At 34.5% G+C, this 22115-nt stretch overlaps 2 protein-coding genes across 2 annotated transcripts in view; both read right to left on the reverse strand.

The window, feature by feature from the left end:
- LOC109847823 (calcium-dependent protein kinase 26-like) overlaps positions 1 to 6606 on the reverse strand; it is a 20243-nt gene extending 13637 nt beyond the window's left edge. Inside the window, exons 1-6 of the mRNA XM_020417060.1 lie at positions 6498 to 6606; positions 4974 to 5814; positions 4097 to 4240; positions 3867 to 4019; positions 2688 to 2803; positions 1673 to 1840 (exon numbers count right to left, since the gene is read on the reverse strand). Of these exons, the coding sequence (XP_020272649.1) occupies positions 1673 to 1840; positions 2688 to 2803; positions 3867 to 4019; positions 4097 to 4240; positions 4974 to 5682 (1290 nt within the window). The 5' untranslated portion in view covers positions 5683 to 5814; positions 6498 to 6606. The remainder of the gene's footprint in view (positions 1 to 1672; positions 1841 to 2687; positions 2804 to 3866; positions 4020 to 4096; positions 4241 to 4973; positions 5815 to 6497) is intronic.
- LOC109847824 lies at positions 7896 to 21801 on the reverse strand. Its single transcript, XM_020417061.1, has 3 exons — positions 21575 to 21801; positions 8644 to 8751; positions 7896 to 8361 (listed from the first exon to the last, which is right to left on the reverse strand). Exons 1-3 carry the CDS (start codon positions 21635 to 21637, stop codon positions 8152 to 8154), a joined length of 381 nt encoding a protein of 126 aa, XP_020272650.1. The 5' UTR covers positions 21638 to 21801; the 3' UTR covers positions 7896 to 8151.

A 22115-nucleotide genomic window follows, 5' to 3' on the forward strand; every position in this document is an offset into this window, starting at 1 on the left:
TTAATCTTTTAATAGAAAATTTATAAGGGCAGTTTGGTTTGATAGAGGAGGGGCCAAGAAAAAGTAAATGATATTAAACCCTCACCCACCCAAGTCAAATTAGATTTAATTTAATAAACAAAAAAAATTGAAGCTACCATGCACGAGAAAAAAAAATCTTCTCAAATTTTCTCTCTATTTCTCTTTCACAAACCTCAATCAAAACTACTCATAAATCTCTCAATTCGTCCCCGCACCCCCCCCAACCCCCGAAAAAATTTCACTTCTATTTAACAAATCTAACAAAAATTGTCACTTACCTCATTGGCTTGCGCGTCCGAACTATTTTTGTCGAATTTTGAAAGCCTTTTTCGATTAAGGTGAAGAATCATTATATCCCTTGTTTAATATACTTATTTGTTCTAATTATTTATTTAGTGGTATTGTGTTAAAACAAAAATGCCCTTAGCAACAAATCTTAGTTTTTTATTGTTCCTTGTTTTTGTAGTGGAGCCAAATTGATAATTTATTAGCTTGTTGAAAATTTTTAAATCTTACTTATTCTCATATGTTATTTTCCCCTCCTTTTGATAATAGTGCTTTATGTTTGCTTGTTTTGATGTGTAAATTACTATTATTTATTGAAAATTATTATTATTTGCAATTAATGGAGGTAAAATTGTTAGATTCTTATTGTTAATGTTACCTTGTTGGCAATAGCAATTGATTTTTTTCCTCCTTTGATAGTTTGATGCATTACCAATTGATTTATTTATGATTTTTCTTTGATGCATTGCAACTATGTATTTGTATTTTAACTGGTAGTTACTATTTAAAAGTTTATTTCATTCTGATGTTTATATATATTGGCCCCCTGAACTTGGAATCTTGGCTCCGCCACAGAACATAAATGTAATAACAAGCAGCTTCCAAGCGACATTTTGTTTTCAAGGAATCTAGACGTCTTCGGATACTTGTTAGTTTCATGAAATAACAACCAAGGATAGTTTACCTATATTTTTCAAGTGGGAATTACTTTTCAGCAAACAACTACATTGTAAGGATATAAGAAAGAATATCTAGACACTGAAGAATGGACCGCACTTCCCAGCTCCTAGCTAGGGAGAATAAACAATTTTTTTGACACTATTACAGGCGGATGTGAATTTTAAGCACATATTAAGGGGTCATTTGCATATCAACTGAAATTACTACATGCATATGAGCATCAAAGATCTCAAACAAATAATACCAATTTGAAGTACAACAACTCAACATAAACAAGAAAACCTTACAAGGAAATAACATGTATACAGATGTACCATAATCAAAAGATATGAAATGCCATGCATTTATTAACCGCTGATTCAAAATTAAATCACTTGCAGACTAAAAGATCGACTATCCATTCTCAAACGTTCTAGAGCCCAAATAAACACTATGAAGATCTAAAAAAGCACCTTGTGTTCCAACATTAATAAAAATCAATGCCCTTCAAACTGTTATCATGTAAAGAAGCATTGCCACCAAACTTGCATCAACCAAATTTGCATTAGGGATGGTTATGGATCACAGTACATGATAAAAAAGTATGAGCTAATCACTTCTTCTTTTTTAATATACCCTATTAAAATTATGTTTGAATAGTATTTAGCCGCTTACTGCAAAATCTCAAAAAGAGAGCTAAAATTACCGCATCCATGAGATCCCGGATCTCTGATTCTTTTAAAGTAGAACCATATTTTTTAAGGCCAGCTTTCAGCTCATCATACGTAATTGCACCACTGTTGTCTGTGTCCATTGCTCGGAACATTTCCTTTAATCCAGCAATCTCCTCTTCTGAAAGGCTTTCAGCTATCACCTGATGGAATTTTCCACAACTATTACAAACTTTATATATTAATTCCATGGTGGTAGTCACATTACATAAAAACAAGATCATTTACAAATATATCAAGGTGAAGGCCATATGATCTTAATTGCATATCCCTAGATTCCCTACTGAATACAACTATTACTAAAGTATAAATAAATGACATGTTAACATATGCTAGTCTTTGACCCTCTTGCCCAATAAAAATGCAGGAGAGTTGATTGGAGAGATAAGTTGAAGTACCTAAAAAAAAAGAATTCGTGATAGGCAAGTGTCATGCACACCTATATTTTATAAGATGCAGCACAGAGAGGCAGAGTGCATATGGTGATATGCTTTTACCTGAATCTATTGTTAAAACAATAAACGAGTTTGAGCTCATATCCAAAACACAATAAGTTGGTACGTCATTAGGTTATGGCCTTAGATACATCCATTTCTTTCATAATTTTCAACCAGTCTCATGAAACTGTCGGTGGAAAATTACCTTTTAGATTTGAGAAAAGGTTGTTCTAAGCACCTTACAAGATCGATGGAAAATGACATATTACAGATAGGAGAAGACATGAACTGTATAATATATACTTCGAGCTTTCTACATCATTTGACAAAAGATTAGTCCATCTCACAGGAAAAGTGCTGTTAGTTCACTACTGGAATTAGCTACAATACCAACTTCAATTCGTAGACGAATCCACTACTAAACATATAGAAAAAGATATAACATCATTGGATTCATTTCTAAATATAAACTTGCTTTTACGCAGTGGATGAAAATATTCCCAGAATATTAAGCAGATACTACTTAGTTGTTTATAAAATAAAGTGAACTTACTCGCAAAGCCATCTTCTTCAACTTATTCATAGCTGAGAATTGTTTGAGGCGAGAAAGGACAGCAGGATCTAGTGCACGATCAGGAGCAACTCCATTCTCACATATCCAGGGATGACCTGAGCATAAAAGCAAGCAGAACTGACAATGAGCCATCTTCAACGTGTTTGAAGTACAAAACTACAAGCTTAACTTAATGTGTTCATGCAGTATAAAACCCACAACTACATAATCCAGAAAGCAGCAAAGAGTGCTCAGACAAGATCACAATAATGTTAGAATTAATATAAAACTATAATCCTCAACCTTCATCATAACTTCGGACTTTTGGTGTAATGGTTAGAGGGACTAAATTTAAGATGGTATTAGAGCAACCCAGATTCGAATCTCACCGGCCATGAATTTTAAGCGGATTTTCTAAAAATTGACACTGCTACGTGAGTCTAGGTTTCAGCCCATAAAAAAGGGCGTTCAACCTGTGGGGGCATGGTAGAACTAATATAAAACTATAATCCTCAACCTCACCATAACTGCGGAGTTTTGGTCTAACGGTTAGAGGGACTAAATTTAAGAAATAGCAACCTAGCTACAAGCCTAAGAGATTGATCAAGAACATTTTCTAGTACAAGAATATAGTATTGACAAGTACAATGTCTAGGGATAGCCAAGGAAATGCACAAACAGAAGGTCCAAGCTTTGATAGCTCCAAGACACTTGGTATACGCTGGTTTCACAAAGACCATGCATGTCACAAGTGGTGGTCTTCAAAGTTGCGTTACCATTTTCAAATGTTCAATATTCCTCCTTTTGTCATAACATGACAAGACAACTTATCTTAGTTTCCAAAAGAAAAGACAAGTCTGTCAACAATGGAGTTAAGCATGTTATGCAGAATGGCCAATAAACCGTCATATTACTAAGCAGTCATAATTTTACCACTAGACTGCTAGAGTTCTACTATATCTATGTAAAACATATTAGGAAAAATCAAAATCAACAAAATCTTGCTACAGTGGAAGTATATGATGGTTCTTAAGGTAAAACAAACAAGTAACAAAAAGTAATCATGTTTTTAGTGAATCAGACAATGCTACAGCTCTACTGACTTAAATACAATATTATGTCCATCTAATGTCTTAAAGTTGGAGATATTCTTGATTGGCAGGTCAGGAAAAAACTTACATAGAACTTCATGGGCTGTGATTCGATCAGAAGGACGTGAGCAAAGCATTTTCTTGATGAGGTCCTTTGCGCTGTCAGAGATGGAAGGCCATGGTTCAGATTGAAAATCAATAACTCCCTTAAGAACTGCATCAAAAATTCCTTGCTGTGTTTCTGGAAATAGACAAAGCTCAGCATCTTTATTTGGTTGCACTGAGTTGAAATGAGCAGAAAATAAATCACAACCATACCTGCCCAAAAAGGTGGTACACCACTTAATAGTATGTATAATATAACTCCTGCTGTCCAGACATCAGCCTCTGGACCATAGTGTTTGCATAGTACCTCTGGAGCAACATAATATGGGCTTCCAACCACATCTGTGAAAATTTGACCTGAAGTTGAAAGAGAACCAAATATATCGTCAACATGCGAGAAAATATGGAACATGGAATTTTCAAATAGGTAATGAGCAAATGATTGCCAATTATGTTCAAATAACTAAGCAAGAAATACTGAACTTATAACATCTTCAACATTTCCCAACTTGGTATCAATGCCAATGTATAAATAGTAAGCAAATATCAAACTGTTTTTCCATAAAAGACTAAACCTATCTGCATGCATGCTAGCTGGTCATCAGGTGCTCACATGAAGAGATTGTGGTGATTGCTCTAAGCATTTCCTTAGATTTTGACTTAGATTGTTCTTGATAGATTATAATTGATAATATAACACTTGACAAACAAGTGAATCCTTTTGTCGAGGAACCATCATTAAATTGTTTGAAGTAGTAATATTTCTTGCTTTCTGCATGACTCTGTCTCCTGCAACCCCTCCTGAACAGTTAAGGTAGTAAATACAATGGTTTGGAAACAGAGGTGTCTTGAGAATACACCATATAATTGATCAATATTTCTTCTTTCTAAGAAAATTCATTAGATTTCCGATTCTTGCAAAAGTCTACCTCTTTCAGCCAAATCCACGTTTGTAATTATCTATAAACCTAGAATGTTACCGAGCATGAATAATAAGTTTCCATAGCAAAAGGGGTAAATACACACAATACTTAAAAACTTGATGAATTAACTTTTACATTCACCATAGTCGACTCAAGTAGCATCTTACCTGGCTTAAAGAACACCGAAAGCCCAAAATCAATTGCTTTGAGTGACAAATCATCATCCCTATTAACCAACAAAAAGTTCTCCGGCTTAAGATCCCTGTGAATAACCCCAAGAGAATGACAAGCCTCCACGACCCCAACAACAATCCTTGTCAACTCCGCCGCCTTCCTCTCACTATAATGTCCCCTCTGAATAATCCTATCAAACAACTCCCCTCCACCACACAACTCCATCACAATATGGACATAAAGCGGATCCTCATACGCCCCTTTGATCTGAACCACATGCTTATGCCCCGATAAATGGTGCATTATCTGAATCTCTCTTCTCACATCCTCCACATCCTCTTTCGAGATCAGTTTCCTCTTAGATATTGACTTGCAAGCATACTCAACGCCAGTGGATATCTCGGTAGCGAGATATGTGGTGCCAAATTGCCCTTGGCCAAGTTTGCGACCGAGTGTGTAGAGGTCACGGACATTGGGGGTTTTGTGGCCTATAATGGAGTAGGACTGGGGGTCCATAAGGCCACGTCTCATTTTGGGAGTGACAGGTTTTGGGGCGATATCGGCGACCTCAGAGGCTGCACTGCTTGTAGAACGAGAGGATGTATGGGAGGAGGAAGAATGATTGTGACTATTAGAGAAAGAGGGCTGAGAGTAGCCGCGGAGATATTTGCTGCCAAATGCACCACCGCATGTATTGCCCATGAAACAAGAAGAAGAACACCTTAGGAGCTGTGCATTGGCCGATAAGAAAACCTCGAATTAAGAGGGCTTTTCCAAAGAAGGGCTGTGGGAATTTTAATAATCCAGGATGATCCTTTTTCAGGAGATTATGAGCTGCAGACACAAAATATTGAATGTTAGTTCTTTTGCCCCCCTGCACATGCTGAATCATAAATTTGAGATGAACACATATACATGCAAATAACAAGTTTTAGGATTTCAAATCGCCCAGGGTAAGGGAAACTAAAGCCTATTTCGGAATGTATACTGAGAATTCTTAATTAAGGAGTTGCAGGGGAAAAAATGAACAAAAAACTAAAATCTGCAGAAAATGAATTGACAAAGGGAGAGCTTTTGGAACCTATTAAAAATGAATCAGAAATCCTAAAGTTTATTATCCAAAATCACGACAAAAATTAACCAAAAATATATAGGAAACAACAAACAGGAGACAACTTTCCAAAAGTAAGATTCTGTCAGCATCAGACGTCCAATTTCGGAATCTTTATTCATTGCAGAAAAAATTAGAATAAGAAAATAATGAATCCACGCCTCAACCAGCAAAATCAAATTGAGAAAAATATAAAAATTAACTTGAAATTTTGAAATCCAAAAGCCAGCAGCTTTAACACCTACAAGCTCATCAAAAAGAAAAAAGAAAACTAGCTACTTGAAAACTTATCATGGAAAAATTAATATTAAAATTGCGGGAAATTTTAAGAGCTCGACGAAGGCATTTGCATAAGCTAATCGAGATGGAAAGTAATCACAAACAACCAAAAGTTTGAGCTACTTACAAGCAATCTGATCCTTAATTTGATCCAGAGAACCAATAATCAACTAAAATTTTATTAATTTAATAAAATTTAGTTTTTTGTTTTTTTTATAATTTAGGGGAGAAGAAGAGAGGGGGAGAGCAAAGGTAGGAAAAATACGCGGTTTGCGGGGAAAACCTGTAGCAATATTTAATCTCTCGATATTCTCACCCCGACATCGGTGAATTGTTGACCATTTGACGGGCAGAGCTGCACAAGTTCTACGACGGTCAACGAGTGTAAAATAACGGGTGAAAATAACCAAAGACCAGGTCAAAGTTGATTAGATGTAGTTCAAGCAATAACTAGATGTTTAATGAACTTTATACTGGCTGTAATTTCCTATATTTGTTTGCAAAGTGGATGATGATGAAACAAGGTTGGAATTTGAGGACTCCAATTTAGATGATATTGGCCTAACATTTAGTTTCTAATAAATTATAGATAATCACCTTTATCAATATCATCATCGCTCAACTTATTTGTTAGCATTTATTGTATTTCTGATAATAAAAGAGATGAGACTATTGAGTCTGTTTGGGGAGACTTATTTTTCTGTCAAACTAGCTTTTAAGCTAGCTTTTTTATTTTTACCAATTTGATAATAAAGTAATAAATAAGTTAGCTTATAAGTGTTATTTTTAAAAGCTGGTATATCTCAACTTTTAAAAATGATTCAGCTATGGGTAAGTACTACTAAAATAGTTGACGGATAATAATGACTACTTCAAGCATAGATGAAGTTATCTGCGATTTATCTTTATTTTTTGAATCACGCTAGTATCTAAAAACAAAAGGAGGTATTATGTACAAAGAGATTTTGTTAGAAAACCAATTTATTGATTGATAAAAATGATTGCATTATGTTCGTTGAAAACTCTCCTACATAAGAACATATCTAGACCATAATAATTCAAATCTGTTTATGTAAACTAGATGTGGTTGACCTTGCTCCATCTCTCTCTCTCTCTCTCTCTCTCTCTCTTTCTTGTTTGTATAGCAAATGGATGATTGTCTACTTAACTTGCGTCACTATCAGCTTAAAAAACGTCAAAGAAAAAGAGAATTCAAGGCAACTTGCACATAGTTCTTGTGCATTTGAAAATTTTGTGCCCTGTTTTTGAGGTTTCTGAACAGTCATAAAAGTCCAATCAAAAAAGAAGGAACTGATCAATAATAATGTTTAGAAATAATAATGTTTTTCTCTAAATTCTTTCATATTTTCTATAGAAAGGAACTGATCAATAATCTCCTGTTAGGCCCATCGGGGCCCATCAGAATGGAACTGATCAATTTCTAGGGATTTTCTTGGGAAAAATACATTCTATGCCCGTTAGATATTTAGCGAGAACCACAATAAGCTCCACGAGATGAAAAAAATAAATAACCCCTTCAATTCTGCTCATAAAATTAGAAAGTTACAAACCAAATGTAATTCCTTTTATATAGTATACAATACAATAACAAAAGAGCAAGAGAACAGAGGGGGAAATGAGCACTTGCACTTGCTGGAGCATACAAAGTGTAAACAGTATCTTTTGATCTCATTAAGAATCAAGACACGTACAATGTGATAACATTGTGGGAGCTCAAAATAAATAAATAAATAAAAATCAAACTGATTGGCTCGCAAATCTCACTCCTCTTTTTGACCACCTTCACTGCTTGTTCCTGCTGTGAAACCACGCCTTTGATCAGCGGAGGCCGTGATGACTGGCATCCACACGTCAGAGGTACTGCTGAGAAGGGACCGAACCTGCGGGTCTTCGGCCATGGTTGAAGATATCATCTTGTCAACATCATCTAATTTAGCTGACAATTTATCCAACTCTGCTGCTATCTCCAACTATTATAAGCAACACAATAAACATAATATGAGATATAATGTCACGATTGAGGCTATGTAGAAAATCACATAGGGAGAAAGCAGATCATGAAACTTGTCCCGCGATCATTTATAAACAATTGAAATCAGAATATTGAAGCAGCGAAACTGCCAAGTCTAAAATCTATGCTTCGTACTTGTCACAATCTCCTTCCTCCCAACATGATTTCCTATTGAGAAACATTTATATGAGTTTTTTTTTCTCTTTCCTTTTTTTTTTCCGAAGAGGGAAAGCCACCATACCTCTCCAATATCCTCAGATGGTTTGGATGGCACCTTGGTGACTTCTAGCCCAAGCGCTTGTATCTTGGCTCGCAGTTCTACTTCTTCTTGGTTGCTCAGTGATTCAACCTGAATACATGATCATGTCTTCTGGTGTTAGTTTTATCAAGAGGAAAAACATGTTCTTTGAAATAATGATCATCAGCACTCCAAACAATCTCGATGACAAGAAGTGTTTCTTTGAAAATTACGTAGAAGGTCTTTTCGCAATCACTAAAAGAAGAATATGTACTAAGATAACTATGGTAGATTGGATAGAATCCTCAAAAGCGCAATTACGTTGGCAACTGTTTTCAATTTCTGAACTTAAAAAGCTAAAATGGGAATCTCAATTATCTGGTAAGCGAGAGTCGTTTAGTGCTTTTCTTTAACAAGGTTAAAGATACAAAGAAGACACATGACTTGCATTGTATTAATTTCTGACATAAGAGCCAACTACCTCTCCTGATGCATGAAAAGATGTAGCTGGAATCCATGTTCTTTATTTAATCATAGTTGACTGCAACGGTTGATACTTGGATTTTATAGATGTCTATGCTGATGAAATGGAAAACATGGAAGCACAAGGTACACCTGAAATTATATATATATGACTAAATATTTGGATAATCAATCATAGAGATGGATATGAAAGATAGGTAAATGACAGAAAAAAAAGGAAGCAAAATGAGATGGCTACAGTATTTCCACGCATGAGAAGAGGGGTAACCTTGGAGGACTATCATCATACTTCATACATCATCGTTGAACAAATGAGTATTATCATATATTTAAGGGGAAAAAAGAGTATTATAATATGCAGTGTTCTCTGTCAGATTCAACTATACTCGTGTAAGTGCCACTAAAAACGTAGTGGTAAAGTCTCTTAGAAATGTGTAAAGCGGCATGGAATCCAAATCCCGCTTGCATCATGATAGGGCATAAAAGAAATAAAAAAACCATATAGGATACTTGTCCTATGATGTAGTTTTCTTGGTCAATCAGGCAAGTGAAACCAAATCCTGTTGCCAGTGAGAAGCTAGCAAAAATTTAATTTGAAAGTCCACTATTGCTAGTGAGAAATGCCTGGGTCTTAAATCAAATGCTTATCTGACACCTGACAAAGAAAATAGCCATATTTTGGTAAAATAACATAGATGGGTATGACATGGCAATTCATTTGCTAAATAAGCTATCATTGAGTGTTGATCTCACCACTTCTATCTCCTAGCAGTTTATTACTCTCTTTTGCTGAATAAATTGGCAGTTCATATCAAATATCTCATATACACACAACACATATATGTATTTACCCACCTGATATTGGATCATCGGCTACAACATGGGACAAGAACACTGAAGAAACCAAAGAAGAAAACATTATTTGATTATGGAAGAGTGCTACATCCTCTCAATGAGGTGTATATGATATCTGTACGAAAGTAACGAAACTCATAACTATATACCGCTTGTACGTATCCAACCCCACTCCCTAAACTCAAGAATACGAATTGTCATCCCATTTAAAGCGCAATTATTTATTTAAACATTATTACTTAATGACAATTAATTAATGAGTTCAAGTTAATTTGTTGAGTGATTAGTTTTCACATTTTAACGTAGAGAATGCAGAATGTCATCCTATTAAAATAATAAAAATCCTATTAAATAAAAAAATTTGTAAATTAACAAAAAAAATTTAAATTCTGCTCTTACTCTTTTCATCAAATTTAGGTGATGTCTGTTTCAATGTAATGATAAATCAAAGTGTGAAAATGGCATGCTATTTCATATGTTAGTTTTATTTGAATTGTATGTGAAAGTGAAATGGAAAAGAAAGTTCATATCAGCTTTAATGCATATTTAAACTTCCTCTATAAATAAATTGAAGTCATCCTAAAAGTCAAAAAGCAAAGAGTTTGTTGTAATAGTTACCAAATACAATTCAAATAAAACTAACATATGATTTTAAATAAACAATAAAGTGGTATTCCGCATCATTTTTACTTTTAACAATAATTTATTTTTGCAGAAAAAGAATGTTGTACTTTCATTTGCATGCTAATGTGAATGCACTCACACTTTAACTTTCTTGTTTTCAATGCACCTACAATCTGCCAGTCACCCCGTAGCATTCAAACAAACACTCTCTAAAGAAAAATCGCGAAAGCAAAATTCTCGGTTTTAGAAGAAATATTGTCCCTTAGTCCCTATCGGCTGGGCAAGCTATATCGCAGCCGCCCCTCCCCCCCCCCCCCCCCCCCGCCCCAAAATTTTTTTTTTTTTGGTACAAAGGTTCTGAATCTTCTATCGGGCCTTGCTCAAAGTATGCTTAGGTGTAGTGCTTTTTTACGCATGATTGATTTTTCTAATAAACAATTTAGTCTGAACTCTTATAAACAATTAATGTGCTAGAACTATTTCATGATTACAATCCCTTTTTTTTATCGTGAACCATGTACAACATATACTCGATGAAATAAGTCTCTCTCTCTCTCTTTGTCCTCTCAATCCATTTGAAATCTATGTCTTGTTTCATTCTTTCATGTTAGGATTGCCTACTAAGCTAAAATACATCTATGTGCATAACAGATAATTTTTCATTTTTTCTAAAGAAAAAAACCGTTTAATTTATTTTTCTCTTTATAAGTAGAGCTGGTATCTCATCTCCATCTCCAAGAACCGTAGCTCCCTCTACATCTTCCTCTCCTAATATATCCTCTCCTAATATATCTTTAATCAGTCTATTTAAGTATTTGCTCAAGTATCTTAATTAAGCATTGTTGTTGCATTTTGTTGGATGCTTAGATATAATGATATTCTGCTTTTTTTCTTCCTTAATTAAGCATTGTTGTTGCATTTTTTTAAATGTGTACTTACAGTTCAAGATATTCTGCTTTTTCTTTTGTTGGAAAACATTACAAGTTCATACTTTTTAATTAGTAAGAATTTAAGTAATTTTGCATTAGTACAACATAAAAAATGATTAAATTTGTCTGTAGAGGCTAGTCTTTTCTAGTAAATAAAAACTAGATTCAACTCCACCAATTTGGATTTTATCTCAACTAGGATAAAATACTAGGCAAATATTTCAGTACTTACATATGTGCGTGCACGAATATGTCTGTATGTATGTCTGCACCCATTTAAAATTTGTCTTATTATTATAAAATTTGTCTTATTATTATAAAATTTGTCTTATTATTTTATGTTAAGACTGACTACTAGGCTAAAGGAAGCCCACTGCAGATTCAACTAATTTTTTTCTTTTTTTTTCTCAAAAAAAAATGTTTGATCAATCATTCTCTCTATAAGTGGAGGGGATATCCCCATTTGTATCACTACCTCCCTCACTCTCCTCCTTCACGAGGAATCATTCCAGCCTTTACTCCACAAGTTCAATGATTTTCTTTTCATCACTTCAGACAAAACCAAATAATAGTCGCACTCAACCAATGTTTAAATATCCAGTTATCGGGGATTTATCAGACAGTCAAAATTCATATCGGATAGCGGATATAAAGGGATACATCAGGGATAAATAGTATTTATCGGAGTGACATTACCGGATGATGATATACATAATATAATATTCTAAAAATATAATCTAACCATACTTAATGAAATATATAAACATACCAAAATGTAAATAATTATGTTTAGGATCACTAATGGTAGAAACTTGGGTGAGGTCGAATTTAAAGTGCATTGAATAGGTGACCGTTGCCAAAAATCAGAACTCAAACCAAAAGCTGATAATTCCGATTTTTAGGCCGGCAATATCGATCGATAACTCACTTTATCACCGTATTATCAACGATAAACATCCAAAAATGATAACCGATTTAGAATTAAACTTATCATAGCGGAAGGACCCCAAACCCGATAAATCATCGATAACATCGATTTATCGACCAATATGTAAAACATTGCACTCGACCATATCCTCTCGTGACCGCCCTTTGAACGAGCTAGGACAATCACTAAATTATGAATGACACAAAGGATAGTCTGCTAATAATAGTAAGTGGGATGTATTTCCTAATTTCGTATTTTCAGCAGAATGAAATGATACAATATTTCTATCATTTAAAGGGCTTGTAGAAGCGATGAGACATTGTACTTACAATTTTTCTTTGGTTTTGTTTTCACATGAGTCGAGCAAGAGAGGAGCACAACAAAAAAGTAAAACTAAGATCCTGACAATTTACATCGTATTAACAACATTTCAAATTCGAACCCTCATGGGCAACTTGATTACCAACATGATTTCAAAAATGCCTGTACTTATTTTTAGTTGGGAGAACAGAGAAGAATTTTTCCATTCCTACTTACCAAGCTACCCTTCATTTAGCAAGTATTTATTTGTTGAGAATAGGATGGAAGCAGCAAAAAAGACCATGACGGCCAACCAGGTTGTGACGGAACAAAAATAAATACACAAGTCACAAGTCATTCTCCTCTCAGAAGACGTCGACAAGTAAGATAATATTTAGGTTCCGGTGATTGAAATGATCCAAGCCACAAGAAGTTTAGAGTTTAAGGCGAAAGGTGTGTAGCTTCTGGAGGATCCAAATTGTCATTTAATAACCGCTCCATGCAATTTTGATATTCTATAGATCCCATACAAACAGCGATCCCATCTTCTTTTGAAGACGCTCCCGCACCTCCAAAGGAACAATAGTTTTACAAGGCATTAAGAGACAATGAGTATCCTTTAGTTGTTCTTCTGGTGGAGGAGAAATTCAATAGGACTCTATATGGCCATATCATAAGGATGATGTTTATGCGGTGATGTCGCCGAACCGTAAGGATCCATAAGTTCAAGAACTCTACGGAATAACGAAATCACGTTCTTCCCCCTTGCAAAGTGACCGACATATGATCGTTTTGTTCCTTATGTAAGCGAGTATTTAGCTAGTCTCTTTACGTATTTTGCTCAATATTTCAATTAAGCACTATTGCCGCATTTTTATCGGACGCTTAATTATAGTTTAAGATGTTTCCTTTTTTACTTAATTAAACATCTTTGCATTTTGTTAGATGTCTCTAGTTATGGTTTGGCTTATTTGCGCTTAAATACACTATTAATTTCTCTTACTTTGGACAAAGATACCCTCACTTGTTTTTGGCAACACTTATATACCCTAAAATTTTAAGCTTTGCACTTATAAACCTTCCCTTGTTTATGGCAAACTTATATACCCTACAGTTTTTAAGACTTACATTTGAATGCCCTAAAGTTTTTCAAACTTGCAGATCAGTACCCTCAGTTATGCAAACGTGAGAATTTAACCCTGAAAGTTCTCATGCGACAAGCACATAACAATTTTTATAACTCTTAATATTTGTTAAATTTATTGTTAGGCATATCCAAATTCTATTTTAAAATAGAATTAGGGTAGGTTTAAATAAAATTATAATAGTTTTAACAGTAAATTTAACAAAAAATAAAAGGTTAAAAGTTCCAAAATGAGCATCTAAGTGTTGCAATTGCATGAAAGTTTTCAGGGAAAATTCTCACATTTGCATAATTGAGAGTAATTAAGTGCAAATTATAAAAACTTAGGGTATTTAAGAGCAAGTTTTATTAACTTTAAGGTATATAAAGTGAGGGTATATAAGTGCAAAGTAGGAGAAACTATAAGATATTTAAGTGCAATTAAGCTCTATATTTTATGATATTTTGATTTTTTGTTCGTGGAAAGCATCATGGTTTCATTTGTTAGATGTTTTCGCATGAGTAAATATTTAAGAATTTTGCATTAGTACAACATAGGCCTGATTAAATTTGTCAGTTGAGCCAAGTTAATTCTTGTAGTTAAAACAATAGGTTTAGTCCAACCGGATTGGAGTTACCTCGAATTCTCAACTACGATTAAAAAAGACTAGTCAAATATTTTAGTATTTACATATTTACATGTGTGCGGACACGTGTATATGTGTATGTACATAAATATATGTACATATGTGGATATGTACATACATATACATGCACACGCCTAATCGCACAGTCCTTGCCTAAAGGTTGCCAAGCAAATTTCACGATATGAAGATTAAATTCACATGTATCAACCCTTGTGGCTCTCACTACACCTAAGACGAGTGATTCAAATATAAATAGGGTGATACAATAGAAATAGAGCATCATTAGTTCCCTATAATGAAATAAGAGCAAATAATGGCATTGTTGCATGTGGGTGGGGAGGGAAGAGGGCTACAACATTTTCTTCTGCATAACTCAAAAGCCCTTATGAGCTTATGAATTTAAAGGTGGTGGTTGGATATTGTATACACAATTTGTTTTGAATGTAGAAGCTACCAACTTGATTCAGTCTCACAACCTGAATCCTATGTAAAGTTAAAACGCAACCTCTAACTAATCCCCACCAAATATCCAATCTAGAATAAAATTAGCTTGCCTAAGTTGGAGCATAACATCTTGATAATGAACTACAAGATCCCCTACAAAGGTGGTATGTGCACAATTGACAATACCTATTTTTCTATCCAAGTGCAACAATTCATAGCATATTTCACACAACAGGTGAATACAAACTCTGACATTACAAACATCAAATATTGCTTTGACATGTATTGTTCCTTTACCTTGGAATAAACCATGGATGACTCCAAGCAACCCTTTCATAAATCCAAGCGATCTTTTCGTATGCGTTTTCCTCAGTTGAATCGAGGGATCGATTGATTATAGAAATTAGGCCAAGAAGTTAATAATGAGATCTCAAATCAACTTGCTTGTCTCATGGTATATCTCAGTATAGAAGACGTAAATAATTGTACCCATATACATATGAAATGACAGCAAATGAGTCCCAATCCTCAGTTTTCATTTGTAAACTCTCAATCCCCAATATCAAAAACCTTTCCACCAAAATGAGGAGAAGGGAGGAGCTATGAACTCTGCTGAAGATTTGATAAACTTTCATAAAGTAACTATTAAACTAACATCAACCCTATCTTAAATAGCAACAATTTCTGACTAAGTGGAAACTATTAACAAGAGAGGGGCCTCTCTTGTTTCAACCATAAAGACCAATTGACATTTGACATCCTCTAAGAAAGAATATATATGGAAGGGGAAGGATAATAGATTTTCTATATGGGCAAAAAAAGCATATTAGAAGGTTCAGATTACTGATAATCATATGTACTCTTTAGTTAAATAGTTGAAAGCTATTAAAGGGGACTCTGAAGTTGTTTCATAAGCAGCATTTTAGTAAAATGAAGGAGTTGCTTTGTGCATGAAGGAACTTGAGGAAATCCAAAGTAAAATTAATATTAATTCAAATAATACTGCTTTATATGTTATGGATCACTAAACATAGGAGATGTTTGGATGTAGAGCATAAGCGGTTACAACAACAAGCTAAGATCTACTGAATTAAAAAAAGGATGATAAGACTCCTTTTTTCACGCATCAATAAAACAAAGATGCTACACCGAGAAAATTATCAGTTTCTATAAGCATTTACTTGGTGGGGTTTCTAATATTCAGAAGGTAGATGTGTCTATCATTAATAGAGGAGGCAAAACCTACATTGATAAATGCTCTAAATTGTGCAGGATGGTTTCTAAAAACAATATTTTTCAAATCAATAGTAACAAAAGTTATGGTCTGGATGGTCTTTCTTCCAATATTTTCAAGGGGTCATAGAGCATTATTGGCAATAATATGTGTAAGGGTGTGAAGAAATTTTTCAAACATGGCAAATTATTAGGGGAGGTAAGTGTGACATTTATCACTCTTACTCTTAAGGTGGATCTACCTATGTTTGCTCATGAGTTTAGGCTTATCTCATGTTGCAATATCATCTGTAGGTGCATCTCTAACATTCTGACCAATAGACTGAAGAAAATGATTAGTGGTTAGTCTCAATCAAGGAGAGCATTTATCAAAGAGAGGAACATTATTCATAATGTGTTATTGGCTCAAGATCTGGAAACACTATATCAGGCGGCAAATTAGTCCAAAATGTGTGATGTAAATTGATCTAAGAAAGCATATGAGTCTCCTAATTGGAATTTTTACAAGATATAATGATAGGTTGTGGATTCCCTCATAGATATGTTGATTGGGTTATGATTTGTGTGAGGGGCGCATTATTCTGTTATGGTGAATGAAGAATTGTGTGGATACTTTGCTGGAAATAAGGGCATCAAGCAAGGTAAACCTATCTCACCATACCTCTTCACTTTAGCCATGAACTACTTATCAAGTTCTTTAAATGTGTTCAAGGACAACCCTACATTCAAATTTCATCCTATGCAAATCCCTTAAGCTTTCCTACTTATCATATATTAATAACCTATTGATGTTCGGTAAGGGAGATGTACAATCTACGTCTTCACTGATGGAATGCTTTCAAAAATTATCTAATGCTTCATGTTTGGAAGCTAATCTCAACAAAAGGCAAATATACTTTAGTGGTGTCTCGCATAGTGAAAGGCAGAATATATTGCAGCAATGTAAACTTTCGGAAGGAGATCTCCTATTCAAATACCTGGTATTCCTCTAGCCTCAAAATCCCCTTCATAAAATGATTGTTTACTTCTGATTGAGATGCTTACAAAAAGGGGAAATAATTAATGCATTAAATTTCTTTCTTATACTAGGTCACTCCTTATTAGATCTGTGTTAGTGAGTCTGCACAACTATTGGTCTTCAATTTTCATTTTGCCAAAAAAGTTAACAAAAAAGTGGAGAGCATATATAGAGATTTTCTTTGGAGAGGCAATGATAATAAGTTCAAAATGTCTTTGATGACTTGGAAGAACATTTGCGAATCTTGAGAGCAAGGAGGCTTGGGATATCATGATATTCAAGTGACCAATAATGCTCTAATGTTGAAACATCTATGGGGGTTAGCTTTGAAATATGATAATATTTGCATGAAATGGATCCATGAGATCTATTTAAAAGACAAAAATTTGTGGACTATCTCTACTAGTCCTGCTCACTCCTGGGGTTTAGGAGAACTTTAGAGCTAAGGCATCATGCTCACTTTATCGTAGATATTATAGGAAATGATATTATATGGAGAGGTCGTTTGCCTGCATACAGTGCTAAAGTTGCTTATCAGTCTTTATATGATTCCAGTCCTAAAGTTGGGTGGAGGAAATTGGTATGGAGCAGGATGAATTTATCTCACTACTCCTTTATTATATGGCTGATATGGCATGGTAAACTCTTAACTAGAGAGCATTTGAGAAGGAGAGGAGTTCATACTGACACTATTTACCCTCTATGCAAAGCCCAGGAGGAAACTGTAGAGTATTTATTCTTTTCTTGAGGTATCAGCAGGAGGCTATGGAAGTTAGTTACTGATTTTTTCATAGAAATGGTGTTCCTACTGTATGCTCTCATATTGTTACATGGGCTATAAGGGAATGGGGAGGTAAAGGAATTATATGCAAACTCACAAGAGTTTCTTTTGCTGCTAGTATTTACTTCGTGTGCAATGTGAGAAATAGGGTAATTTTTTTAGAATATTCAACCTGATGCACTAAAAAAAATTTAAACAGGTTGCGTTCTTCTTAAAAGTTCAACTCGAAAGAGTTGATAAGATGAGAGATACTCCTCATGATAGGAGATGGTGTGAGCAGTTTAGAATTTTTCACTCTCCTTTGAGCTCTCCTGAAGTTGGTGTTGATCCCAATGTTTGAGGTCACAAGTCCTGTTATTGAGTGTTGATTTTTGAGCTATTTCACTTGAGCTTGTATAGTCTTTTTTTCTAGTTTATTTATAAATGGTAGGCGGTGTGAGCAGTTTAGAATTTTTCACTTTCCTTTGAGCTCTCCTGAAGTTGGTGTTGATCCCAATGTTTGAGGTCACAAGTCCTGTTATTGAGTGTTGATTTTTGAGCTATTTCACTTGAGCTTGTATAGTCTTTTTTTCTAGTTTATTTATAAATGGTAGGCGGTGTACCTTCATCTCCTTTGTGCATAGATAGAGTTTGTACTTCATTACATCAACTCCGTACTAGAAAGCTAACATTTCTTGCCAAAAGCAAAATAACAAAAAACACCTATGTTAATTATCATCAATTTCATTTATCGTGCCTCCTTTAGCATGAAACAAATCAATGTGTGTGAATTAAAATTATATCTTCATGTTTGATATCTAGATATACGATAATAAGCAATAACTATGAAAGAATGAAAGCACAAATTAGTAAAAAAAAGATATACGTGTTTTATGTGAATAAGAGACTTATTTGCAAGCATTTGGATTGTAGGCATACTTAATATTTCATTGCTAACTAAACGGATTATTCGTTTCTGATTTCAGTGAGGGCAAGAGTTAAACACTACAAATACGTCATAAGTTAATCCATCAGCTCATTATTAATTAATATGATTGCATGTTGTTGAATAGGGTATGATATACATAAATTTACAATGGCTATCGCACTAGAACCATTGAAAACCATGGACCTCTTGCTTTTGTCATTGGTGGACTCTTTCCGCTCTTTCCATATGAAGCCTTCATGAAACTTGCTTAACCTTCATTTGAATTTTATAGATTCTAAGACCTTCATGGGTTCGAATAAAATATCTGGCTTGTAATTGCTTGATGGCTACTTCTATTTAGTAACTAAAAAGTAGATGGTAAGACAAACCTCAACCACACACACCCTCTCTCAGCCCACCCCAAGCCTACCAAAAAAGTGCCTTCAAACCAAGTAGAAATTGACCATAAAGGAGAAGTTGGTAGCTCAATTACTATATTGAAATAGGTTTTTTTTTTCATTCTCTTTTGCCTCATAGGTCCACTGCTAATTTAGTGCTCGATTAGTTATTGGAATTTGAAAACAGTTATTTAACACTGTTAAAATTCTGACGTTCATTGTCTCTTTGAAAATTTGGATTTATTTGTTGGGTTGCACAGACAATTATTAGATATTTCTGTTTTTAAGCAAATCATATATGTTTGCATTGGGGGTGTTGGGACAAGGAATTGCAAACAATATTTATTCATTGCATTTTTTTGTAGGGATTGATCACATGAATACGTAGGATTTTGTTATGATTATGAGCACAAAACCTCTTCCCACGTTACACTCCACACAAAAATTTAAATACTAGCTCCAAATTGGGGGGAGGGGTTGGGCTCATCAGTTGAGGGATTGAAGAACTAAACAGTGAAGGGGGTGGGGGCTAAAATTCGGTCATGGTACGGAACCCCTGACTTCTACCTTTTACACCATCAAGTTCCCTATCTCGACAAAACTGAGAATGAGAAGTTAATAGGTTATACTAAGAATGAGAAGTTAATAGGTTATAGTTCAAAATTTTCACAAACTATCCCGTTTTCCCCCAAAAAATTCATTTTTCAAGGTCTACTGTTTGGATTTCTCTAGCGACAGAGATAGAAAAGTAGAGTGGTGGATGTATTGTTTGAGAAGAGAGAGACGAAATGAGAGAAACTATTGTTTGAGTTGCATGTGTGAAAGAACCAAATTTAGGCCTTATTTGCAGCATATGTTCAATTTGAGAATTCTTGCAAGATTGAGATTCTCAAACCCATCAATGCATGTGTTGGGTCTTGACCACTGAAATGCTTACCAGTTTGTTTTACAAAAATTTACATGACATTGAATGTATTGATTTGTTAACGACATCATCAAAATTAGTAGCCTAACGATGGAAACAAGACTGGACTTTAGTTACCCCTTGACACATCACACATGTAAACAATTTGTCTCTGTTCTTCCCTCTCCTACCATAACGAGAGTAGCCATTCTCTCATCTCTCTTTAGTTACCGGTAGAGAAAGATTAAATTTTAGATCTCCAAAAAGGCATGGGAATAACTGTTTTTCAAATGAAGCTAATCTATGGAATGATCTGAATTACAAACACTTTCCATCTTTATTCTTTGTCATGTAATATGAGAAGATTGTATATAATGTACGTTGGAGAAGTTAGGTTTGTTACAATGATAAACTTTTCGGCGCCTACTCCTTCAGATCAGTTGTCCAGTCCCACCACCATGACACAAGTAGCCATTGTATTTCTTAATATGGAGTACGGCAGCAGAAAGAGCTCCCATAAGCATTCCTTGCAATAAACAAGGAATCACAACGAATCGAGATTCCTTGTATTTCCTCCTTCTTGACATCCTCAACGAAAACAAACAGCAATTTACAAGGACTCGTGATGCACATCTTACATCTCTCCTTGCATTCAAACGAAGGAATCATCTTATCAAAGAGACAGGTGATCCTTGGAATCCGACATCATCGGAAATCTAGCAACCAAAGAGTCCATTAATCGAATTGGCTAACAATATTAATAAGGTTTTCCATTGAACCGATATTGCGCGATACCAACAAAATTACTGCAAAACAAACAGGGAAAAGCCCTTTTCCCAACAAAAAACCACTCCACAGTGCATTTGTCGGATCAAGGAATCCCAACTCCTTGAGAATTCTTGGAAAGAAACAAGCTCTTAACAACCTTATAAAGGCTGTCCAACTTGTTCATCATTCTTCCATTATTCATTCATACTATATCATTAATAATCATGAGCTCAACATATCTATTTCGGGTCTATATTTTGCTAATATAGTTTAATCAATGAAAACACAAAATGGGAGTTCTCCAAATACATCGAAATTTTGTTAAAATTGACAGTGATCCAAATTTCCAAATATCAAATCATAATTATCAAGTCAGATCCTTTTACTAATTAAAAATAATCTAAGCACTTCATTAAAAAAACAGAATTCAACAAAAAACTAAGAATTCAACTTCATATCAAATAAATATTGCCTTGTAAAGATAATTAAAAAAAACCCTAATTGGTCGAGCGTCAGCATAAAAAAGTAGATGGGAAACAAAAGATTCAATCTTTGAAATCGAGAACACAGTAGAAGATGAATAAAGAATTACCTGTTGTAAAAGATTAGAGAGAAGCTGGAAGAGCTGCGCGTCTGGCTTCCCTCCTTCCGCCATTTTTTTTCTTGCCTTTTTTCTTCGTCTTTTATTTTCTTTTTCGGAAAAAAATAGAGAAAAAGAGGGCAAAAAATAAAAAAAAGTAAAAGTAAAAGTAACGAGGAAACCGTTGCCTACGGTTTCGAGTTTAGATCTTGGGCTGTTTACAAAGTTTGCTTCATGAAATTGCTTGCTGTCAGTTTATTTAAACTAACATCTAATTGGAACAGCCCAAAATTGGATGCCGTCTGGATATCAGATGGATGATTATGGTTGGGTCTTGGTTGGGTCATAAATCGGTAGGCACATTTATGACCAATTGATCATTTATAACCCATTTAGCATTTGCTAAATGAGTGAGTTGCTTCTCATCCACCAATTTACTAAGGGGCTATTTGGTGGTTGTTGGTAAAGTTTTGTATTTATAACATAACTTGGAAAGTTGTTGTCCACTTCATCAATTTCACTTTTATATTTTTCTTTGTTTGTTTTTTTATTT

The sequence above is a fragment of the Asparagus officinalis genome, chromosome 7 (genome assembly GCF_001876935.1).
Source record: "Asparagus officinalis chromosome 7, Aspof.V1, whole genome shotgun sequence".
Classification (NCBI taxonomy): Eukaryota; Viridiplantae; Streptophyta; class Magnoliopsida; order Asparagales; family Asparagaceae; genus Asparagus; species Asparagus officinalis.